This window comes from Corythoichthys intestinalis, chromosome 15 (genome assembly GCF_030265065.1).
Source record: "Corythoichthys intestinalis isolate RoL2023-P3 chromosome 15, ASM3026506v1, whole genome shotgun sequence".
In the NCBI taxonomy this organism is placed as follows: Eukaryota; Metazoa; Chordata; class Actinopteri; order Syngnathiformes; family Syngnathidae; genus Corythoichthys; species Corythoichthys intestinalis.
The window spans coordinates 35,546,811-35,569,191 of record NC_080409.1 but is presented as its reverse complement, the minus strand read 5'-3'; the positions used below and the strand labels follow the sequence as shown (position 1 = coordinate 35,569,191).

General features: G+C 42.1%; 3 protein-coding genes across 4 annotated transcripts in view; all 3 read right to left on the bottom strand.

The window, feature by feature from the left end:
* Positions 1–2,043, bottom strand: part of gna11b (guanine nucleotide binding protein (G protein), alpha 11b (Gq class)) — a 43,205-nt gene extending 41,162 nt beyond the window's left edge. The window contains exon 1 of one of the 2 annotated variants that reach the window (XM_057858670.1): positions 1,108–2,043. In XM_057858670.1, coding sequence (XP_057714653.1) covers positions 1,108–1,243 — 136 coding nt within the window. In that variant the 5' untranslated portion in view covers positions 1,244–2,043. The remainder of the gene's footprint in view (positions 1–1,107) is intronic. The other variant, XM_057858669.1, reaches the window with a different exon arrangement.
* Positions 2,044–4,106: 2,063 nt separating this feature from the next.
* On the bottom strand, positions 4,107–15,562 carry LOC130930664 (putative nuclease HARBI1). The gene is made up of 4 exons (XM_057858668.1): positions 15,038–15,562; positions 12,026–12,574; positions 8,085–8,245; positions 4,107–6,135 (listed from the first exon to the last, which is right to left on the bottom strand). The coding sequence occupies exons 1-4, from the start codon at positions 15,203–15,205 to the stop codon at positions 5,709–5,711; spliced, it is 1,305 nt and encodes a 434-aa protein (XP_057714651.1). The 5' UTR covers positions 15,206–15,562; the 3' UTR covers positions 4,107–5,708.
* Positions 15,563–18,394: 2,832 nt separating this feature from the next.
* On the bottom strand, positions 18,395–22,017 carry tpgs1 (tubulin polyglutamylase complex subunit 1). The gene is made up of 2 exons (XM_057858671.1): positions 21,644–22,017; positions 18,395–19,358 (listed from the first exon to the last, which is right to left on the bottom strand). Exons 1-2 carry the CDS (start codon positions 22,003–22,005, stop codon positions 18,779–18,781), a joined length of 942 nt encoding a protein of 313 aa, XP_057714654.1. The 5' UTR covers positions 22,006–22,017; the 3' UTR covers positions 18,395–18,778.
* Positions 22,018–22,381: the final 364 nt, after the last annotated feature.

Genomic DNA, 22,381 nt, shown 5'->3' with positions numbered 1-22,381 from the left:
CTTATACCGGAACAGCACTCCGGCCCTGAATCTTATACCGGAACAGAGTTCAGGCCCTGAATCTTATACCGGAACTGCGTTCTGGCCCTGATTCTTGTACCGGAACTGCATTCCTGACCGTTCTGGCCCACTTTCACCCCTGATCATTAATAACATAAAATATTACATAAAACATCAAAGTATATCAGTAGCCGTGTCCTTAAGTCTTTCTGATAGTTTTCCCCTGACCTTTTTACTGCAATAATATAATGAAAACCTGAAATTATGGCTGTTAGTTTTGGTGTGCCACCCCAAAATTTTAAGTGACCCCATCAGGCAACCCCTCTGAAAATTTTCTGGAGGCGCCACTGTCTGTTTGGTCTTATTAATGTCCCATCCCAAGCAAAAAGTGTACATAAAGGTTATGCTGTAATATCGTCCCTACCAATGTTGAGACCAAACCTACACCCTCGGCTGGAGGAGCAGAGATTCAAACTCAAACCACTCATCTGTGAGGCACTTTTTCTAACCATATGACCATTGTGCTGTCACATGTTTAACTTCAGTGGCAGCCATTCAAACGGAGAATGTCGGCAGTCAATGATAAACGCCAGCCCTCCCTGGTCAAATGCAGTAGACGGCTGTAGCCGTCAATGGCAGTCAACGAGTTTAACAGAGCTGAAACCATAAAGAGAGGAACCTGAAGAGCTACTTAGGTGAAGTGTCCCATCTGCTGACAAAGCACATAACATCAAGTAGCATGTGGTTGCCTCTTGGTTCCAGATTCTTTTAGGGAGTTACAATGAAATGAGACTGCCAGTGCCCAGTCAAAACACGCACTCTTCACTAAAAACACCGACGTATATCCACATTCTAGTCTATTTTGGGGCGTTTTCCAGCAGCTAATATGCACTTGCAATCTCAGACAGGCATTTTGTTAGGTAGGACAAATGACACTGCTCTTCCCTGGCTCCCAGCTAGCACGTTTGTTAGCACTGGGAAGAAGAAGGCCCCAAGGAGGTCAGTTTTCCATTCAAATACAAACGATCTTATATATATTTTTAAAAATATTATTATAATGAATAAATAAAGATAAAACACGACAGTGATTTAACACGCGGCACTCACCGAGAAGAAGTAATTTCAACTCCCGCCTGGAATCTCGCTTGTCTCGGCGAAGTTGCTTGTCAATTTCGGCATTGATTCGCTTCGACTCCTTCGCCTCCTCGCTCAGGCAACAAGCCATCATGGACTCCAGAGTCATCCCCTCTGCTGTGTTTGGCCAGCCCCGCTTGGACCCGAAAAACACTCGGCGTTCTCAGCCTTCTTGCCGCCACAACCACCCCCAGCGAAAAAACAAATTTAACTGCGGTCCTCGCGTGGACGTGGGGCGAGGGGGAGGGTCGCTTGGCGGCGGTCTTGTCCGCACCAGACCGGGCCGGGGAAGGTGGAGGGGGGAGGGGAAGAGTAGCTCGGGGCCTCGCTGCCAAGTTGTCCCCGGTCTTCTTCGATAGGAAGTCGGGGGAAGACGCGTTGAGGGGCGGGAAGGCTCCTCCGAGAAATGCTTAAGTCAACTTGCCTGAAAAATGTGAACAGGGCGAGTTGTTGCCGATTTGCAATCAATTCTATCTCCTGAAAGACGGTGGCGGTATCGCGTGCATTCAACAGCCGACAAATCGACGCGCTGTAGCCGATGCTAGCCGGCTAACGGCGCCCGGGGGGTGAAAAACGCTGAAAGGACGGACTGCACCGCGGCTAGTCGAATTTTATCCCTCACCCCTAGGCGACGCCTTCCTTCCCTCGGCTAAAAAAAAAGACAGAGGGAGCATGCATTGATTGAAATCCGCAGGAATTAAAGGGGTTCCGCCTTTACGATCTAGCGATACCGGCGTCCATCACCCCCAATGCGTTCCATTTTGACGCTAGAGTGCAACATGCAGGTTGCCCTCCCCTCCTCTGTTTACTTATAGATAGAACCCAAAATGAGGGGTCTCCACCGCTGGAACAAGGTGGGCAGTAGTGTGTCCACCAACCTGATGCATAACAGGGAGGAGGAGAAGCTGGAGTGACAGGAGGTGGGTTGCATGGAGACCAATTGGACCAACGAGGTGGGTGGGCTCAATAGGCATGCGCACGCACACCAAGTGAAAATATACAAACTAGGGCTGTCAAAATTATCGCGTTAATGCGCGGTAATTAATTTTTTTAATTAATCACGTTAAAATATTTGACGCAATTAACGCACATGTCCCGCTCAGACAGTATTCTGCCTTTTGGTAAGTTTACAGCAAGGCTTTTTGCGCTGTCTAACAGCGAACTCTTGTGGTCGCTTTGCGACATGGTTTATTTTTTTTCTTGCCAGTTCAATATGGCTGCACGACGTCTCGGGCTGACGCCTACGTTGTAATGTTGTGCTTATATGATCCTTGGACAAGATTTGTCCGTAAGTATGGTTGTTGTAAAGAATGTACATATTATGTTAGTAAGCGAAATGTTCTATTTTTTGTATGAGACGCTTTTTTGTTTATGTTCAGTGAACCTGTATAGCGTGCTAAGCTAACGTTGTTGCTAATGCAATGCTTGTGTACTTTTATTTTTGTAGTTTTATGACGGTCTAAAGAGGACAATGGTTTGAGGCTATTTTATTAATAAATCAGATGAAAAAGGAAGAAGTCTGATTATTAAGGCGTCGTTCACTAGCTGTCTAGCTTTGGAAAAAGTAGACGCTTCGGAGTGAGGACAGCATAGACAGATTTAAAAGTAGAGTGAAATACCCACTACAGTCCTTATGTACCGTATGTTGAATGTACAGTGGGGAGAACAAGTATTTGATACACTGCCAATGGGAAAACCCATTGGCAGTGTATCAAATACTTGTTCTCCCCACTGTATATATCCATCTTGTGTCTTATCTTTCCATTCCAACAATTTATTTTACAGAATATATATATATATAATTTACAGAAAAATATGGCATATTTTATAGATGGTTTGAATTGCGATTAATTGCGATTAATTACGATTAATTAATTTTTAAGCTGTAATTTCATAATTCATAATTTCAACAGTCTCGTCTTTGTGGCGTTCTCTTTCGACACTCTGGCTCTTGCGAAATACTGCTGCTGTGAAATTAAACTAGCTTCAAGTTGCTATAATTTCTCGCTGCGTATCTTCCCTGTAATGTCGTACATGTCAGCGTGTCTTGTTCGGTAATATCATCATCGCATCACATCGAACTCTTTGAAAACAGCGACTGTCTCTTTGCAAATGAGGCAGACACAGTTGTTGCGTGTTTTATTGAAGAAATAGTCCAATATCCACCTATCCTTGAAGCGTCGGCCATCGCGGTCAACTTTTTTTTTTTATTGATTGTCGCCATTTTAGAAAATTGGAAGTACAGGGTCACACGGGGTAATGTTGCTTAGAGTGGTGCTCTTAAAGTTTTTCCAAACTTTCGTGAGAATAGGCTGAGTCTGTGTGGACAAGATAGTTGTAGATATCAGGGTAGTAGATGTCAGGCAGAGAGGGCGAAGACAGCGGGTCGAAAAATATCGATTTAGGCATCAAATATGGATCTGGCGAATGGATAGACTGAAGCTTTTCCAAATAACGCCTTTTATGCAACGCATCAAATGAGTTTACAGCGTCTGAAAGCTACGGGGCTTCCATGAATTGCACTATAAATTGCACGACAAATTGAAACCATTGAGAATACGGATAAACAATGACGGACAATATGGCGGCCGGATACAGCGACACGTCATTCTGTGACGTTAGTGAGTAGGGTCTATAGTAGCCCAACGTCAGTGAATGTAAACAGTAAAGTTAGCTGTGTGCTGAGGGCGGCACACCTCAGCAATGGCGGACAGGGTGCTTCTGGCCGTTTTGCTCGGATTAGTCTTGTCCTCAATAATGACGTAGGCGCATCGGATTTGTTCCCAGAAATAAACCCACACGTTGGTGAAGATGACTGAAAAACAGACGTCTTTGGAGAGCATTTTTTTACAGGGAAAAGGCGGCCTGCTGAGCGGAGAGCCTACAAACCAGTCCATTCTGCATAAAAGCTAGCAAATGAGGCAACAAAAGTGCATGCACTGAGAGCATCATATCTTGTGGCGGACCTTATTGCTAAAGACAAGAAACCTTTCACGATTAGAGAAGAACTTTCATTATGCCTGCGACCAAAGATATTTGCAGTCAAGTTTTAGGAGAGGCCACTGTTAAAAAAAGGTTGGTTCAGCGTATGGAGTATATTACATTTTCCCTGCACTTTATGTTTGTTTTTGGCCCCGTCGTGTTATTTTAATGTCATTTTCTGTCACACATTTCTGGGCTCACATCCAACTGGTCCGTGGTGCAAAAAAAGTTGGGGACCACCGCTTTAGAGGGTCGGGACCAAAACCGGATTGAAGAATGGCGCATTCTGAATAACAAGGTTTATTTACAAAGTATATAAGAAAACACGTAGGATAAACAAACCTTATGGTTTAACTACACACACTATTGACAAAGTGAGTTTTTGTGCAATGCACAACTATTGCAACTTTTTAGCGATGCAGTCTTAGACTCAAGCGCCGTCCCATTCAAAAGTTTCCCCTCCAGAGGCTAAAAGGACATCTACATGAACCATGACTACTTGGGATGAGACAGTGCAGGTGGAGAAAGTCATTCATTGAAATTGACGGTATCTCACACAATATCCGACGTAGGCATGTGCCGGTATGGTATTCTGACGGTTTAATAACCTTAAGCCAAAATATCACGGTTTCATGGTATTGCAATTACAGTTCTAAAATGTGTTATTTTGAGATATCTGGGTTAAAATAAACAATTCCATTGAACAGGATTTTTATTTTTCAAAACATATTAGCAAATTGGAACATAAGTATATTGTTAAATTTTTTTTTTTTTAATTCTAAAAATAAATGTAGTCCTTTAGGTGAGCCTAAACCCACAGCCACAGCTCAATATTACCAACAGAAGAAAAATAATTGAATGATTTTCCATGAAAAGCACGTGTGTATGACTCGAATCATAATTATGTTATACACACTCACATTCACACTCTTTCTCAACACACAGTTGCCAGAGAGGAAAAAAAACATTTTACCACCCCTCAACACACCAAACATGCTAGAGTTAACTCTCGTAGCTGGTGGGAAACGTTCATGAGAGTGTTTACTAACCTTTAATTTTGTACAAATGAGAAGTCATATTGGAGGTATTGCCTCCTTGGTAGCCACCCTCCGCAAACATGTTTTACATGTCTGTTGGCCCTCCTACTCTAAGCCGCGGCCGTCTGTAACTTTTTTGTAGCTGAAGTATTACCATACCACTGATTTCGTTTTCTTCGATGGGGGTTAAAAGTTAAGGAGTTTCACCTCCTCCAGCCATCGTGTAGCACAGCTGACTCACTGACACTGAGCAACAACCGGTGGGGAAGGGTTGAACCTTGCAGCTGCAAGCAAGGGATTTCTCCATTCATTTTTGGGACATAAAAAATAGCTAATTCCTTAGGGACGGTATGACGGAAAATTTTTGCAGTTTTGAAACCTTGACGTTTTCACACCACGGTATACCTTGAAACTGGTAATCGGCACATGTCTATATCAGAGTAGTCATTTTGTTTGGCGATAGTTAGAGCTACAGTACTTTTGGCCGAAATGGTGGTCTAAAAGTGAGTTTAGAACTTTCAAAGTAGGTTTTCTACACATAGTAGTTCAGTGGTGTCAATCATTCTGTTGAAAATAGTCACAGAAGAGCTGCCGAACCTCCTCGCCTCCACTTTGGTCGACATCAGTTTCGGCCTCGGCGTAGGCAGGCTGCGGGCTCTCAGCCTCCGCAACCTCTGCCAGCCACTCGCCATTGAAAGAATCGCCATGCGACTCGCACACGTTGTGCAGAATGCAGCAAGCCTGGATCATGGCGGGAACCACATCCAGGCCGCAGTCATTGCGTTTACTCAGACACTGCCAGCGTGCTTTGAGCCGCAGCAGCGCCTCCTGGGCCACACGCCGGGCACGTCTCAGTCGCCGGTTGAACAGGTTTTGCCGTTCGTTGGGCACCGCCGGGTGTGCCCTGGTGGCCCGCTTTTCCGGGTAGGCCTTCAGGAGCCAGCTCTGGAGAGGGTAGCATGGCTCACCCAACAGCACATACCTATAAAGCAGGGCGGGCAAAATATGATAAACTCATCCAGGGTTATTGCACCATTTTAACAGTCAAATTTAAGGCTTTTTAAGACCAAAACATGTTTTTTTCCCTGTAAACACTGAGCTGCTGCCACAAACAACTGGTGTTTTTCTCCTCTCATGGGAGACTCGACGGCTTCTACCCCCATTGCTCCTGACGAAAAAGTCTTTTTGTAGACTTTGCTCCGGGCACTGTTATTTTCACTTCGTGCCAATCACATCTTAAATAAATCATCTCCTATCCATTTTTGATTACATTTAAAATTCCCCATCTCTGCATGTTCCCACTCACCTCTACAACCGCGTATCACCAGGAAATGGCATCAAGGCAACAACTCAAGTCGCTGATGTACGCTGAGGTTGTGGACACAAACCGCATAATATATATTATTCCAAAACCCTCATATTTAGTGCACAACTATTAGTAATGGAAATACACAACATTAGATGTTTTATGGAAGGCAACAGTAATTTCCCTGGCATTAAACACATCGTCTGGAAAATTAATACTTACAGCAATTTTCCATTAAATTTAAGACATTTTAAGACCTTGAGTATCAGGATTTTAAAGGCATTTTAAGACGTTTTAAGGTCCTGAGGGAACCCTACCATCAGCTGTCCATTTCAAATGGAGTGGCCATTTAATTCCCTCGATGGCACTGAAACATTATCATCAAGGTACAGTAGTATTTACAGGGATTTTCCCAAAAAAATGTGCCAAAATCATCACATGTAATATGTCAAAAATTCAAGACAATACAAAACTCTAATTTCTAGACTGGCACACAGAGAACCCGCAAACTCCACACAGGAAGGCCAGAAGGCAGGATTGAACCCTTGACCTCAGAACTTTGAGGCGTACATGGCAACCAACATGCAACCCCTTTAAAAAACCAACGATGGTAAAAGAGCATCACATAAAAATTGTAAACAGACCATTTCTCAATCATTTACAGCAGCTTTGCGGAGTCAGTTGACAAAATTAGCACTATTATTTTTTCTGAATTTAAAAAAATATACTGTATTATGTAAAACTGACAAGTATTACAATCTAAAATTCTCTAAGAAATTATGTCATTATTGTGGCTTTATGAAAATTAAATATAAAGCAACACTTTGCAACTTTTTGGTTTGCTCGATTTTATAAGTTAATGAATCCAGTTGTGGCTAAACAATAGCATATGTCGGTTAGCAACCGTGTGGCTAAATCGCCCACCCCACCCGAACTCGTCAGCGCTGACGAGTTCGGTTGAGGGGGCGACACTCCAGCAAGTGGAAGCCGGGCCAATGTTTATTCTGTATGTCCTGGTAGCAGCCTTTCCTTTTTCCTCCTCAGACAAAACTTTTTGTCTCTTTTGTTGCTCTGCCATCTTTAAAGCATTCCCGCAAAAGCGTTTGCATCGACTTCAGTCTTTATAATGAATGGGGAAAGGGGTAAGTGACGTATGCCCGTAAGGCAATCAGCACATTTGTACTGTAGTTTTTTTGTGTGGCAGGGTTCCTGTCACCCTCTTCAAAGTTAATTAGTGTCGGTGAAAGCGATACAGACCCCCTTGAGATATAAAAGAGGTGTCATTCAACTAATTGTCAGTCAACATATCACAAATGCAATGGAAGTATTTTATAAAGGTTGAAAAATTACCTAGTGTTGCTTGAAAGAAAGAGGAGAGGTTTAGTCTGACTAGACTTTAGACAGTAGGCCTAAGACAAAAAAATAAATGTGTGCTCTTGCACAATGTATAAAAACTTCTGGCTTCAACTTTGCATTATTTTTATTTTATTATTTAATTTCAAAATGGAGTTATCGGATCAATATAAGCAAAACATATGAAAAAAATCAGATCGGAAGTCAAAAAATGTTTATTGGGACATGCTTAATAGATGTAGTATAATTAAAATGGATAGGACTGCATTTACCTGAGTTGTCTCCCCATGAAGAAAGACAGCGACGCCGGCGACAGTGTGCCCTCCGTTGCTGTGGTCCAGAGCAACGACTTCTGTAAGACCTCCGCTGGCTCGATGCTTCCGGGAAAACAGGCGCATATATCCCAGATCTGCCCACGACCGTTCACTGTCACCTGTCACATGAAAGACCATTGACACTTTCTTTTATCCCATTGAGGTCTCTTCTGGTATTCTGACATCCTCTCATATTCCAAAAGCATACAGTGGGGCAAATAAGTATTTAGTCAACCACTAATTGTGCAAGTTCTCCCACTTGAAAATATTAGAGAGGCCTGTAATTGTCAACATGGGTAAACCTCAACCATGAGAGACAGAATGTGGGGGGGGGGGGATCACATTGTTTGATTTTTAAAAGAAATCATGGTGGGAAATAAGTGTTTGGTCAATACCAAAAGTTCATCTCAACACTTTGTTATGTACCCTATGTTGGCAATAACGGAGGCCAAACATTTTCTGTAACTCTGTTGCTGGTATTTTGGCCCATTCCTCCATGCATATCTCCTCTAGAGCAGTGATATTTTGGGGCTGTCGTTGGGCAACATAGACTTTCAACTCCCTCCACAGATTTTCTATGGGGTTGAGATCTGGAGACTGGCTAGGCCACTCCAGGACCTTGAAATGCTTCTTACGAAGCCACTCCTTTGTTGCCCTGGCTGTGTGTTTGGGATCATTGTCATGCTGAAAGACCCAGCCACGTCTCATCTTCAATGCCCTTGCTGATGGAAGGAGATTTTCACTCAAAATCTCTCGATACATGGCCCCATTCATTCTTTCCTTTACACAGATCAGTCGTCCTGGTCCCTTTGCAGAAAAACAGCCCCAGAGCATGATCTTTCCACCCCCCATGCTTCACAGTGGGTATGGTGTTCTTCGGATGCAATTGAGTGTTCTTTCTCCTCCAAACACGAGAACCTGTGTTTCTACCAAAAAGTTCTATTTTGGTTTCATCTGACCATAATACATTCTCCCAGTCCTCTTCTGGACGATCCAAATGCTCTCTAGCGAACCGCAGACTGGCCTGGACGTGTACTTTCTTCAGCAGGGGGACATGTCTGGCAGTGCAGGATTTGAGTCCCTGGCGGCGCATTGTGTTACCGATAGTAGCCTTTGTTACTGTGGTCACAGCTCTCTGTAGGTCATTCACTAGGTCCCCCCGTGTAGTTCTGGGATTTTTGCTAACCGTTCTTGTTATCATTTTGACGCCATGGGGTGAGATCTTGCATGGAGCCCCAGATCGAGGGAGATTATCAGTGGTCTTGTACGTCTTGATCTTTTGTAATAATTACTCCCACAGTTGATTTCTTTACACCAAGCGTTTTACCTATTGCAAATTCAGTCTTCCCAGCCTGGTGCAGGTCTACAATTTTGTCTCGGGTGTCCTTTGACAGCTCTTTGGTCTTGGCCATAGTGAAGTTTGGAGTGTGACTGACTGTGCTTGTGGACAGGTGTCTTTTATACCGATAATGAGTTAAAACGGGTGCCATTAATACAGGTAACGAGTGGAGCCTCATTAGACCTCGTTAGAAGAAGTTAACCCTTTAAGGTCTGGGCCTATTTTGTCTTATTTTGCATGCCTTTGAAGTTGCCTTTATATTTCAAAGAAAGAATTGTTTACGATGGCCTGGTTTGGTCCCTTTTTTTGTGACACCTTGAACTTCATGTCCAAACTGTTGTTTCCTTTACTGACCAATTATAAATCATCATTTTGGGCCCAAAAAGACCAAAAATTCCAAAATCGTTTTGTCAAAATTTGTAATATTGATGTCCAATTGACAACCAAACATGCGTAACGAACCGTTTTGAAACTTTGTAATATTTATTCAACATGTTAGGATGAACATTCAACCAAAAAAACTTAGAATAAATAGTCTTATATTTGACAATTCAACATAAACAACAGGTATAGCCATAGGCGTTTTTTGCCTTTATACATGCTCTAGTCAAAACAGGTTATATACAGCAGACCAAACAGTGAAAAAATATACCATCTAACACAAAGTGTTTAGAGGCCATCTCTATATGAGTTTAGGTATTGCGGCCCATCACCTGATGAAAACTATGTACACACAATCAAGCTTCTTGAACACACATTTATATACACAAATTGAGAAGACTGATTGTGGGAAAAAATATATATATATAACATTGGGAAAAAAAGTATTTTCAAAAATATTTACAATAAATAAGTTAAATTTTTTTCAGGCATGCCACTCCGAAAAGCAGTTTTGTCCTGGAATTAGACACAGGGCTACATCACACAGCGCACACTTCCATGGGGTGTCGGTCCTCTTTCCACCCTTCCATTTTCATTTCACTTTACTTTCATTGTCACTATAAATGTACATGAAAAAAAAGTCAGTATTTATGAAAATAATAAAGTATAAAATAAAAATATATACAGAAATAAATAATAATGGAAATCTATATGTATGACAATAGAAAGAATACCATAGCTGAATATGTGCTTCATCCCTAATCTTCATATAGAAGGAAGACCACAAATTATACTTTGATCCGATATGCACATTTTATTATTATATACACAAACACACACTTATATTGCATCAAAATTAACTTTGTCTTGCAATATCAAAAGAAACTTTCAAAAGAAACTTTTTCAGCAGCATAAAAAAAAAAAAAGTGGGTTGGCTTACCTCTGCTCGTCGATGGCGTCACCCACGTGTTCAAATCCGTCACTATCTTCACTCGAGGACTCTTCCGAAGAAGACGATGATGACGAATTTGGACCATCCTCTTCCTCACGTTGATCAAAAAGCACAATTGCTTGCGCTAAATTTAGTTATCCGTTCATTCTCAAAGTCACACAAAGTCGCTCGCTCGCTCGATTCAAACGGCCGTCAGTCGCCACCTCGCTGCTTCAGAACACTCCTCCCTCTCGTTCGGTGGAACCTTGCACGGCAGTTATATTTATTTAAAAAAAAAAAAAAAAAAAAAACGCATGTTGTGCTTCCACTGTGACTTCGAAAGGGTTCGTTTGATTTGTGTTTTTTTTCATGGAGCTTCCGTTTTGAAAAAGGACAAGAAATGATGGAAATATAGACATAAACAAATTATCCATGCAGCGTTTTAATGTTTTTTTGAGAGGACAATAAAACTATAAAACTTAAATGACAATATCTCACGTTTTAGTTGGTCGATTGACTTCAAATAACAACGAGAGTAAACCGCAACTTCCGCACTTTAAAACGAGACCAACCAACGGCATGTGGGTGACGTAATTACAACGGGAGGGCGCTTCAAAGACGACGTGCGCTGAGGACGCGCCGGCGCGTCCTTCGACTCTCAAGGGTTAAACCTCTTTGACAGCCAGAAATCTTGCTTGTTTGTAGGTGACCAAATACTTATTTTTCACTCTAATTTGGAAATAAATTCTTTAAAAATCAAACAATGTGATATTCTGTTTTTTTTCCACATTCTGTCTCTCATGGTTGAGGTTTACCCATGTTGACAATTACAGGCCTCTCTAATTCAAGTAGGAGAACTTGCACAATTGGTGGTTGACTAAATACTTATTTGCCCCACTTTATCTTTTAGGTTAATGCAAGACTTTGTCCACAGTTTGAATGGGACTGTTATTGCTTTTCTATCAGTTTGTAGTCTTGTTGGGGTTTTTTTGTTTGTTTTTTGTTTTTGTTTTTTTTTTGGGGGGGGGGGGGTGTTGACTCCAACCAAGTCTTCGAGTCTGGAAAATTCTTTCTTTAGAGTTTAAAGTTCAGAAATTTACTTGCCATTACTAAAACCGTCATGACCGGCTTCCTCCTCTCAAATCCCAAATACATACCTTAATTAAGTTGCGTTTATGTCTCAACATTCGAGCTCAACCACAACCCTAATGGGGATAAGCAGTTTAGAAAATGGTCTAGAGCACCCACCTGAGATAGCACCGACAACCAGCCAGCAGGATTGATGTAGTCTGATGCGTTGTTGGACGGCGTGATGATGGCTGTGTGCAGCGTGGCCACAGCAGCAACACAATGGGGGAAGCCCCACTGGGACAGGAACAGCCGTGCCGACTCCTCCAGCTCGGGCTCGGCTGGAGGCCGCAGGTAGTCGGCACGCAGCAGAACCACGATACTGTGGCACATGTCCCTCACACATTTGCACACAGTAGACTTGCCCACACCAAACAGGGCACTGATGGTGCGGTACTCCACGTTGGACGCCAGGCGCCACAGTGCCACGGCCACGCGCTTCTCCACGGGCAGCGCCAGGCGGAAGCTGGTGTCTTGACGTGTCAGGCGTGAGCGCAACTTGTCGCAAATGTAGAAAAAGGTCTCTCGGCTCATCCGGAACTTGTCCAGCCAGTCGGAGGGCTGAAATTCTGTCATCACCACTCGCTCCCACCAGTCTGTGCTTGGGACGGTAGTCCAAGGGCGTGTGCGGATATGAGCTCTGGAGCGTACGCTCCCCGCTATCATCATCTGCAGTGACAAAGAGATAACACATATACAGAGCAAGGTTTCCCCTGGTGCTTTATTAGTCTGGCAGGCCAAACTTTTCTTGGCCCTTTTCGTGCTAAAACACTGCTACAAAATAATGTATGTACTAGGGCTGTCAAAACTATCGCGTTAACGGGCGGTAATTAATTTTTACAATTAATCACGTTAAAATATTTGACGCATTTAACGCACATGCCCCGCTCAAACAGATTAAAATGACAGCACAGTGTCATGTCCACTTGTTACTTGTTTTTTGGTGTTTTGTCGCCCTCTGCTGGCGCTTGGGTGCGACTGATTTTATGGGTTTCAGCACCATGAGCATTGTGTAATTATTGACTTCAACAATGGCGAGCTACTAGTTTATTTTGTAATTGAAAATTTTACAAATTTTATTAAATGAAAACATTAAGCGGGGGTTTTATATAGAATTTCTATAACTTGTACGAACATTTATATTTTAAGAACTACAAGTCTTTCTATCCATTGATCGCTTTAACAGAATGTTAATGCCATCTTGTTGATTTGATTTTATAATAAACAAATACAGTACTTATGTACAGTATGTTGAATATATATATCCGTCTTGTCTTATCTTTCCATTCCAACAATAATTTACAGAAAAATATGGCATAGTTTATAGTAGAGCCGTGCGAAATTTCCGATTCTTAGATTATTCGCGATTCAGCCATGGAAGATTCGAGAACGGGTCAAAAACATCCAAATTCCGATTATTGAATTATACCAGGTAAAGCGGAAGTGAAACACAGTGGGCGCAGTCTTTGAGACGCAATGAGGAATGGACCGAGAGTAAATATCATGTTCAACTCATGCCGCTAGATAAAAAAACAAATCATATCGCCCAGTTGCTAGTTGCTACAAACATACGGCATAGTAGATATCATATATATGTAGAACTAGATGCAAAATGACAGACGACGGCAGTGTTAGAACATGTATTATTAAACATGGATGCGAAATGACAGACTTGCCGGCGTTAGTAAACAGCCGCCATCTTAAAGCAGTAGACTTTTCTAGAAGGCTCTTTTATAGCGAACCTAATTAACTTTTTATCTAAAATACTCCTAAATCAGCAAAATCTTGTCTTGAATCTATCTCCCCTCTGGGGAGGGGCTATTTTTCAGCTGCAGCCTCCTGACTGTCCGGACCCCAAGCTGGATGGACGTCCTCGTTGCTACCCCCGTCTCATCTGGCTAGATGGACCTCTTCTTGTTCCTTTACTCCACCCCATTTTTTACGGACTGTAACTTCACCTGCTAATTCCCGTTAGCGGTCCTGGGGCTTCCTGTCTATCCGTCCTGGGGGTGGATCTCTCCTGACTGTGGTACTCCCCAAGGTTTCTCGTTTTCTCCCGAAAACTCTGGAGTTTTTGGAGTTTTTCCTTGCCGACATGGAGGGTCTAAGGATGGGGGATACCCAGGACTTGAATTTATTTATTCATCTTTGTTGCTTCGTTTGCTGTTTCTGATTGTGTATCATATTGCCTCTGCAAAGCCCTTTGAGACAACATTTTTGTGATCTAGGGCTATACAAATAAAATTGAAAATTGAATTGAAACTGTTTTAAAAGTTTGACATGTCAAAAGTAGACAGAAGGGAAATTATGGAATAGCGGGAGCAATTTTAACAACTGTAACGGTTTATTCACAACATTACATTAATTGATTGTAATTTAAAGCTGCTGATACAGAATGGGGATTGGAGTATTTTATTTACTGTTATTTTTGTATATTTGTTTACAGTTATATGTTAACTTGATACTGAAATAGTAGTTTGGTTTAGCCTGAGAGGATTTTTGAACAATTTTGGAACCAATGTACAAAACAGTTTAAAAAAAAAAAAAAAAAAAAAAAAAAAAGGAGGGGGGTGCATCAATAATCGTTTTATAATCGAACCGGAGCCTCTGAATCGTAATCGTAACCGAATTGTTAGGTGCCCAAAGATTCCCAGCTCTATTTTATAGATGGTTTGAATTATGATTAATTACGATTAATTCATTTTTAAGCTGTGATTAACTCGATTTAAAATTTTAATCGTTCGACAGCCCTAGTATGTACGTGTTATAATGGCATTTTAACTTCATCTGATGGTACGGTTAAAAGCAAAATAGCGACATCTTACGGCCAAATATGGACAAACCTGTCCTAGGTCTCTGACATTTCACTAAATTGCATTATATTTTGTTAAAACAATTTCAAGACTGCACCTTTTCGTAAGACTTCAATGTATTCTTTATAAATGACTTTTAACGTATAATTCCTGTCATGTCAACCTAACATTTCTTATTTTTTCCCCCTAGATTTACGCTGGGTCGCTTTACCATTAGGCTTTGCAAGTTTTCGAGATGGAAACCGCGCGGTAGTACATTGACTTTTCAACTTGTCTTCATGTTTAGGATAAAAAAAAGTAGTTGCTTCTTATTACTGACCATCATCATTCTCCTCTGCCTCTGGAAGTAGTACTGCCGCTGTCGCAGGCGTCTTTGAATCTCGTTGCGCCGCTGTACATCCGCGTTGTTTAAGTCCCTGCGACGCTTGAGCAGCATGTATGTCATGAGAAACACGAAAGGTCGCAGTCGTTCATCATCTTCTTCCATTCCGAAGCGTAGTTGAACAACACACCCTATTCAGATGAAGTACTACAAAGACAAATTGCCGCAGATGATGTTTTCATTCAGTACAAGGACAGATAACTATGGACACTTCCGGCTTCGTGCAGGAGAATTCCACGCTTTTTTTCTTCGTTTTCGCTATAAATTTAATCGAGTGACGACTGTACATTCCCCATACTTTTGTCCAATTTTCCACTTGCTAAAATATAAGATTCAACTGCATAACACATTTTCTTTAAGTGGGTTATGTGAATTGCGAGAGTAACGATCTCACTTCCGTGTTTTTCTTCTTCGCTTGCCTGAGTTGTAGCATCTGGCGCTCCCAAAGGATGGAGTGTGGAACAGTGACAAGATCCCAATGGATTACAGTACAGTATTTAGCAATGTTTTATTTATTATTGTCATCGTGAACTGCATTTCATTTTAAAAAATATTATTTTGTATGTACTGTATTTAAGAATGAATTACATAAGGAACAGTGTACTTTTCTGTGACTACTGAGGGTTTAACACAAGGGCGTAAGTTTGGATAGGGACAGTAGGGACCAGGGGTCGCGTTAACCGAATATTTTCCGTCGTTGACCGGTTTTTTAAAACGGTGACGGAAAAAACTGAAGTCCGTCCATCATTTTGACAGGTTGCAATTCACACCCCAGACCACAGGGTGGCGAGTGAGCATATTAATCAGCTATTGTCTCTCTTAATGCATGACGTCGTTGGCTATTCTGTCAGAATATTGTAGCGTCACCGGGGTCTGGCGGCGGCACCGTGATTGACACATCAACGCGAGGTTCTTATTGGTGCACCCGGTGTGCCAGCACGTCATCCAATTGGTGGACTAGATTGCCGCCTGTAGACCCCAATCACATGACGTCACAACTCCGCCCCCTTGACTGGAGCCGCCATATTGTGTGTCAGCTTGTCGTGTTTACACATTACCGCTACATACATGCCTCCTATTACGGCGTGTTTTTCTGCTCGTTAACATTAATAATCAAAATGGTGAAGGCGTGTGTGGCGGTTGGTTGCAGTAACAGAGAAGATAGACGGAGAGACTTGAAGTTCTACCGTATTCTGAGAGACCCGAAGAGGAGAGCGAGATGGACTGCTGTAATTCGACAAGAAATCCAGGCACCAAACGATCACCACAGACTATGTAGTAGTCATTTTATATCTGGTAAGATGCATTTAATATATATTTAGAAGATTTTGGGCTGACAACCACAATTAAGATCACTGTGTGACGTTGGTGATTGGGGTCTATATAGTTGCCTCTTTTTCTTTGGGGGCGGAGTTGTTGTTCGTTGGTGTTGTTGGCGGTAAGCAGAGTAAAAAGAGGGAGAAAAATACCACGACTTCTGTGTCTATTTTTTCGCCGCCAAGCAAGCGTAACAATATTAATTAAAAATGAATGAAAACTAAATAATATTGAATATGTCATCATTATCATTTTAAAAATTTAAGTGACAGATAAAAATAGATTATGACCGGATTTTTATGACCGTCAGTCAAAATGACAGACAACGAAAATGTCTAGCGCAACCTCTGGTAGGGACATATTCCGACATAACCCTTCCAACTTTTCAGGATGCTCGAACTGTCCCCATCAACTTTTACGCAACCTTATTTGCATGATAAAATGAGTTTAGTTATATAGGGCGGAAAAAACAGACAAGACTGAAAAAGCAGTTTCTGCTCTTGCACTGCTGTATTTTCAGCCAAAACAACTGTTGTGTTTGATAGAACAATATGTCTATATGCTGCCATAGCAGATTCATGGCGCATTAAGCCCCTCAACTATTTTTAATTTGTCCGTTTTACACTGGAAACCCCCGTTTACAGACCTCGCGCAACCGCTTTTGTTTCAACACAGTAATAAAAAGAAATTCAGTAATTATATTTATTATTCAAAATGTTTGTCATTTTTAGCTTAGAATCATTAATTGATGTATAATAGTTCGTTTTAAAAAATTAAAAAATTATTAACTCGCATATTTTAAACTTTTAACAAATGACATCACAATGAAAAAAATGGTGTCTGTAAAAAGCCACGGATAGCTACCTCATAACTATCGCGTAATTGTATTTATTTTGTTACTGTCGCATTTTCTCAGATATGTTAGATGATAAATAATCGATCCAAACAAAGAAAAATTGGGGGGAAAAAAACGTTTAAAAGGGTAAATATATGAAATAGAAAATCTCGACCACTCCTTGATGTCTGCGATTTCTGTATTGCAACCCTTGTTATATTACCCAGTTTCACCCATAAAAGCCCCCCAAAATCCAGCCGTGGCCATTCACAGCTGTGTGTTGCCACTTGGTGATGCATGCTACATGGAGTTTTTGGATCGAAAAAAGGTAAGTACGCGATAATGTCTCGTTAAAGTCATGGCGTCTGTAGTTCTGCTCTCGCTTGCTCTCCCCTCCAGATAAGAGTTGCTGTTAAATTTGTTTTTTCTTAAAAAATGCCCTCCTGTTCAAAATTTTTCTTTCCCCAGAAAATTCAGATTTTAAGCTTTCCAATGATGTATCACACATGCATATCGGACAATTTTGAAAGTTGGCCAAATTGGGGGTCTCAGAGCGGAACTTCAAGTCTCCTGAGTGTTTTCCGCCATAGGCAATTTAGATTAGTCTGACCTGCATCAAAGTTAGTATAACATTAAACTGTGTGAATTTGCTAACCTGCAAAACTCGAGTAGGAAGCTGCTTAAAGAGAAGTGTCCTCCTGTATGTGTTTTCTCCTGTTAACGTTAATTAAACTGTGATGAATGTAATGAACTGAGGATTACCTCCTTCTCCCCAATTTAAATTTTATTTATATGGTGTTAAAGCAGGCCAAATGAGCTTTCATTTTTTTGTTCAGTTTGGACAAAAGCAGAAGTGTTTTACCTGAAGGATGGCTCCATTTTTATTTATTTTTGTTGATCCCTGACTAAGAAGTTTTTTCAGTTATATTTATTAATTTAGACAGAAAATAGTCTTAAGACAAATGCTTATTTTTTGCACTCCTGGAAAGTTGAGATTATTAACAAAAAAAAAAAAATTGTTTATCTTAATATAATTTAAGTGAAGTTCAAATATTGCAATTTAAATTTGCTAATAAAATCCAGACATTTTCGAAGTTTTCAAACCGTTTCTTCAGTAGTTTTTGAAAACAAAGGTTTGAATCAAATGCTGTATCACCTGAACCAATACACATGAAAGTAGATTTTGCCCTGATCATTTAGCCTATCAATTAATGAGGTTCATATTCGTGAGAAATTTAATTTGCTAAAAAATAGGTGATGAAGTCTAAATGTCCCAAGAAAGAGCCCTGAGGCACACCAGATAAGAAAAGGGGAAGGATGAGATTTTATTGAATTGAGTTGGACAAACTGAGTGTGACCTCAGAAAGGCGGATCTGAAGAAGTGGAGGTATTTTATGTGTGATTCCAATTTTGTGACGCACAGTACGTTCATAGTGCTTTGCCGTCTGTGTTTTCACGTGTAATCCAAGTACCTTGCGTTCTCTTGCCACTTGGAACTATGTGCGATATCACGGTTAAAAAGAAAGCTACGAGACCACTTTGACACGTGCGATAAAGAGTTCTGCGGCGGCGTTTTCAAATTCCTTGGCGTCCATATGTCCAGCCGGGTCTCGTGTCTGTGCATCAGTCATCGCGCATGCCAGCTGGTGCGGCGACATCTTGGCGCTGGCCTCCAGGCGACGCAGCGCCTGGACGCTGGGGTTGTCGGCATCATGCGACGTCTCCAAAGCCTGCCTCAGAGCACCCAGCACAGCCAGGCACGGGGCCCGTGAAGCCGGACCCTCGTCCGGGCGACAGACCTGGGCGTAGAGCCGCTGGGCCAGGCGGATGTAGTCGGAGAAAACGGCACACGTCAACACACCGTGGCGGAAGACACCGTACGGGACGGCCTCGTGGTCATGGCAGTGGAGGCGGCACAGTAGCGGGGCGGAGGTGGAGGCCGGGACGCCGCCCTCGCCGCACAAACACCGCAGGGTCTGAGTGTATAGGCCACCCCTCACCCCACCACCCGAAGCTCCCGTGGGGCTGCCATCGCCTGCGTGCTGGAAGGGTCCCGTGGCACTCAGGAGGTCGTAAGCCACACGGATGTTGTTGCCAAATGCAGATCTGCATTCAGCAACAAAAAATTTTTTAAATGAGTTTCAAAGTTTTCCATTTCTTTACATATTCCCATTGTTTTTTGTACTCCCTTACAAATTAAGACTCAGCTCCAGTGTACTGTAAAACTCATTGCCATTGCTTGTTTGATTGCTTCCAGTCAAAATAGATTGAACGTCTAGCACCGTCAATGGCACTTAAACATGAGCATTCACAGCTAGTCTTCCCGCTTTTAATACATTGGATGTCTGTTTCCATCAATGGCACCATGAACCACATAATATGGAAAAATACGGTATACATCCTGTGCTGGGCAAAGGTATTGGCATCCCTGCAGTTCTGTCAGATAATGCTCTATTTCTCCCCCAAAATGATTGCAATTACAAATGCTTTAGTACTAATATCTTAATTTATTTTGCTTGCAATGAAAAACCACGGGAAGAGAATGAAAAACTAAATTATTATCATCTTACACAAAACTGGGCCGGACAAAAGTATTGGCCCCCTTAGCCTAATACTTGGTATCACAACCTATAGACAAAATAAGTGCGAAAAAACGCTTCCGGTATCCATCAATGAGTTTCTTACAATGCTCTGCTGGAATTTTAGACCATTTTTCTTTGGCCAACTGCTCCAAATCTTTGAGATTTGAAGGATGCCTTCTCCAAACTGCCATTTTCAGATCCCTCCACAGGTGTTCTATTGGATTCAAGTCTGGACTCATGGCTGGCCACTTTAGAAGTCTCCAGTGCTTTCTCTCAAACTATTTTCAATTGCTTTTTGAAGTGTGTTTTGGGTCATTTTCCTGCTGGAAAACCCATGACCTCTGAGGGAGACCCAGCTTTCTCAAACTGGGGCCTACATTATGCTGCAAAATTTGTTGATAGTCTTCAGACTTCATAATGCCATGCACGCGGTCAAGCAGTTCAGTGCCAGAGGTAGCAAAGCAACCCCAAAACATCAGGGAACCTCCACCATGTTTGACTGTGGGGACAGTGTTGTTATCATTGAAGGCCTTTTTTTTCCCTGTAAACTCTATGTTGATGCCTTTTCCCAAAAAGCTTTACTTTTGTCTCACCTGACCAGAGAACATCAATCCAAAATGTTTTTGGCTTTCTCAGGTAAGTTTTGGCAAGCTCCAGCCTGTCTTTTTTATGTCTCTGGCTCAGAAGTCAGGTCTTCCTAGGTTTCCTATCATAGAGTCGCTTTGATTCCGACGCCGACGGATATTACGTGTTGACACTGTTGTACCCCCGGACTGCAGGACAGCTTTTTGGATGTTGGTTGAGGTTCTTTATCCACCATCCGCACAATCTTTTGTTGAAATCTCTCGTCAATTTTTGTTTTCATCCACATCCACACAGACACAGGAACATTCAGGTCTTTGGAGATGGACTTGTAGCCTTGAGATTGCTTCCTCACAATTTTGCTTTTCAAGTCCTCAGACAGTTCTTTGGTCTTCTTTCTTTTCTCCATGCTCAATGTGGTACACACAAGGACACAGGACAGAGGTTGAGTCAACTTTAATCCATTTTAACTAGCTGCAAGTGTGATTTAGTTATTGCCACCACCTGTTATGTGCCACAGGTAAGTAACAAATGCTGTTAATTACACAAATTAGAGAAGCATCACATGATTTTTCAAAGGGTGCCAATACTATTGTCCGGCCCGTTTTTGGAGTTTTGTGTAAAATGATGATCCCCCCCCCCCATTCTCTTTTGTGTTTTTTCATTGTATGCAAAATAAATGAAGATATTACTACCAAAGCATTTGTAATGGCAATCATTTTCTGGGAGAAATTGAGCATTATCTGACAGAATTGCAGGGGTGCCAATACTTTTGGCCAGCACTGTAACTTTAGAGCGTTACTCGGGGATGCAACCAGTGCGTATTTCCGTTTTTACTCAGTTTTATTTCATTCATTTAGGTTTTATTACTGTTGTGTTAATTTAAATATTTATTAAAAATGATTGTTTTAAAAATAATGTAACGGAGTATATTCAAAATATATATAATTAATACTTGCTAATATTTACGTTTTTTTTTTTAATTAATAAAAATAGTCACTGGCCCTATAAAGGGTTAAAGGTCTTAAATTTAAAAATGTGCATTTTTTTAAATTACCCAAAAAATTGCTGTGTCCAATTTCGTGAGCACTGTCCCTGAAAGGGTTTTAATTTGATTTCATATCTGCCTATAGTTTGGTTGAAATCCATTTTTAAAACATTGATGAATTAATTTATGAGGTAGTTAAGAAACGGGAAGCCAAAATAGAGATGAGACGATGGTGGTACCTCTGCGAGTGGTGAGCCAGGCGCAGGTGCCACAGTGCCCGGTTGAGTCGCTGCTGAGCCCGGGCACCTCCTGCTCCTTCCCCTGACAGGCCGTCAACCTGACAGGGCTCCTTTTGGTCGTCGCACCCGTTCTCCACCACTGCGGCGGCCAGGCTGCCGAAGTGGTCGGCCAGAAAGCCAATTGGGTCGTCCGGCCGGGCCTCCACCATCTTCAACACGGCCCCGCGAAGCAACTCGCCGATGCCCGCCTGCGACAGAAATTCTCGGTCGGTCCCCGGACCGGAAGCTTTGGTTCCCTGGCCCGGCTCAGCCACTACCGCGGCGGGAGACCCGGCGGACCGGCGTTTCTCTCTGTCGGCCATGTTTGTTGACGTCCCGTGTCGCAGCAACGGAAGTGAAAAGATTTTCGAGATGGGTGGGGGAGTGCGACAGATGGCTTCATGCAGTACAATCAAAGTGCCTGTGACAGCCAGTAGCGCCTCCAGAATTTTTTCATAGGGGTGGTCAGATGGGGCCACTTAAAATCTTGGGGTGGCCAAAACTAAAAGCCATAATTTCAGGTTTTCATTATATTATTGCAGTAAAAAGGTCAGGGGAAAACTATCAGAAAGACTTAAGGCAGACATGTCCTAAGTCCGGCCCGGGGGCCAAATGCGGCCCGTGGTCAAATTTCATCCGGCCCTCAGCCTCTGTCATAAAATCAATAACGTCTGGCCCGCACACAGACTTAATAAATTG

What these genes read in the sequence shown, in the direction of transcription:
- LOC130930664 (XM_057858668.1), bottom strand. Translation starts at nt 15,205, where the DNA reads ATGGAAGAAGATGATGAACGACTGCGACCTTTCGTGTTTCTCATGACA. An exon ending in GGCAGAGGAGAATGATGATG is followed by an intron (nt 12,575 to 15,037) that starts GTCAGTAATAAG and finishes TTGTCACTGCAG; the next exon opens with ATGATGATAGCGGGGAGCGT. An exon ending in TTCATGGGGAGACAACTCAG is followed by an intron (nt 6,136 to 8,084) that starts GTAAATGCAGTC and finishes CCTGCTTTATAG; the next exon opens with GTATGTGCTGTTGGGTGAGC.
- tpgs1 (XM_057858671.1), bottom strand. Translation starts at nt 22,005, where the DNA reads ATGGCCGACAGAGAGAAACGCCGGTCCGCCGGGTCTCCCGCCGCGGTA. An exon ending in CTGGCTCACCACTCGCAGAG is followed by an intron (nt 19,359 to 21,643) that starts GTACCACCATCG and finishes TGCTGAATGCAG; the next exon opens with ATCTGCATTTGGCAACAACA.